Genomic DNA, 1,751 nt, shown 5'->3' with positions numbered 1-1,751 from the left:
AAAAAAAAAAAGTATGTGTGTATACAGAAAGAAGAGGGCATGCTTACAAGGATAATTTTATTTGTTATACAGTATTTTTCTGCATTGTTTACAGTTAAAAAAATTTATATCATGAAAATTTTAATCTGGATTAGGAAATGTGAATAAATCAAATTTATGAATGGAGGCACCAAGCATGTGCTGAATAATTTATTAAATACAACTAAAATGTACATATTTGTATTTAGTCATATTTAGCAGTCCAAGGACTATCAGAAGGTCAAATATGACACGAATTTCCAATACCCATCTGCTTTCTGATCACAGCATCTGGCCTGGCTCCGCCAGACAAGGGGCTTCGCATGCCTGTCCAGCTGCGCCAGTGCTCTCCCCGCTTCGCCCTGCCAGGGTCACGCCTTTGTGCAATCCGATGCGTTTATCACAAGATCTGCTCTCAGGCAAACGCTAACAACCGTGACCCACTTCCCTGAGCTGTAGCTGCTGTGCGGAGTTCTAATGCTCCTCTCACTGAACAGGAAGGAGAAGTAATTACCCAGGCAGGCTCTAGGGGGTTCTAAATTGCAGTATTTCTTTCGTAAGGGCAGAGCTTCCAGATCACGGCTGGTGCAGCAGCAGCAACGCTTGAGGAGGCATTTGGGTCAGAAAACATCAACCAGCCCTCCCAGGGGTAAGTAAATAGTCCCGGTGCACATTTATCAGCTCATCTGCACCTTATACTGGACTCCTTGAGTACACAAGGGACCCACCCCATCAGCTCTCAACCCCTTCACCTTTGAGCTGCAGCTCCCCCACCAAGCCTACAGGGCAAAGCATCTTAGGGATCCCTCGGATGCCTGGGCCCCCTGTGTGCTCTGCTGTCTCCATCACCTGGTACATGATGGAGGACGGCGGAGGCTCGATGCATGGCTGCTGGTCAGGGAGCGGAAGCTCCTCGAGCAGGTCCACGTTGGACAGCGCATCTTCCAGGGTGACGTGGGTCGTCATGGCTGCAGTTTCTGTGTTCCGCACTGAGAAGAGAAGGATAAAGGGGGATTGCAGGGTCTGCAGACATTTCTTTCGGTCTCATCCTGTCCGAGCTCCTTCTGGAGGGTAAAGGGAGATACGACGCACAGAGGCCGCTTCCACCTGGCACTCTGTCCCAAGGCGCCCTCCACCCGCACCTGTGGTGTCTGAGAATCTACGGTTTCCAAACACTCTGCATCCATCATCTTGGCTGAGCTTCACCACAACCCTCTCTGACCGACATGAAGGCTGAATTCTGTCCCCGTAACTGATGAGGTTGTTTCTGTGACACCTTCTAACCATGTGGCCACGGGCAAAAGGGCCTCACCTAACGCTGGCCACCAGGACATGGATTACGGTTCTCCACCTTTTGTTCCTCATATGAATATTGATGAGTTCCACTCTTACATCATTACACAGCATAAATATTCATGATTGCAAAAGCCAGAGCCTCAGTTTTACAGGCTAATTAAGCTGGCACTTAAAGAATTCAACTCCTAAGAATCAACTCTGTCTGAAAAAACTGTAAGGGTTGGGATGCTTCCTTAGCCTGGCTTTGTTTTATAAGCTACACAAAACCAATCAGTCCTCAATGGATATTTTTGTGTCTTGGAACATCGCAAACGCAGCTGCTTGGATGAACTTTGCCAGGCACTGAGGCTAAAAGGACTTGAACAAAGCAATTGACCAACTCAAGCTAATTGCTATTTTAAGAATTCAGCACCCAGCAAACAGAATATTCATTTTTT

General features: G+C 47.3%; 1 protein-coding gene across 2 annotated transcripts in view; it reads right to left on the bottom strand.

Annotated features, from left to right (window-relative positions):
- The window catches only part of Cyfip2 (cytoplasmic FMR1 interacting protein 2), a 102,738-nt gene extending 101,731 nt beyond the window's left edge, over positions 1-1,007 (bottom strand). For both annotated transcript variants that reach the window (XM_013508777.1, XM_013508767.1), the window contains exon 1: positions 868-1,007. In XM_013508777.1, the coding sequence (XP_013364231.1) occupies positions 868-984 (117 nt within the window). In that variant the 5' untranslated portion in view covers positions 985-1,007. The remainder of the gene's footprint in view (positions 1-867) is intronic.
- Between the last annotated feature and the right edge of the window lie 744 nt (positions 1,008-1,751).

Source organism: Chinchilla lanigera, unplaced genomic scaffold (assembly GCF_000276665.1).
Source record: "Chinchilla lanigera isolate Chin_1 unplaced genomic scaffold, ChiLan1.0 scaffold00007, whole genome shotgun sequence".
In the NCBI taxonomy this organism is placed as follows: domain Eukaryota; kingdom Metazoa; phylum Chordata; class Mammalia; order Rodentia; family Chinchillidae; genus Chinchilla; species Chinchilla lanigera.
This window is presented reverse-complemented; position numbering and strand designations above follow the sequence as displayed.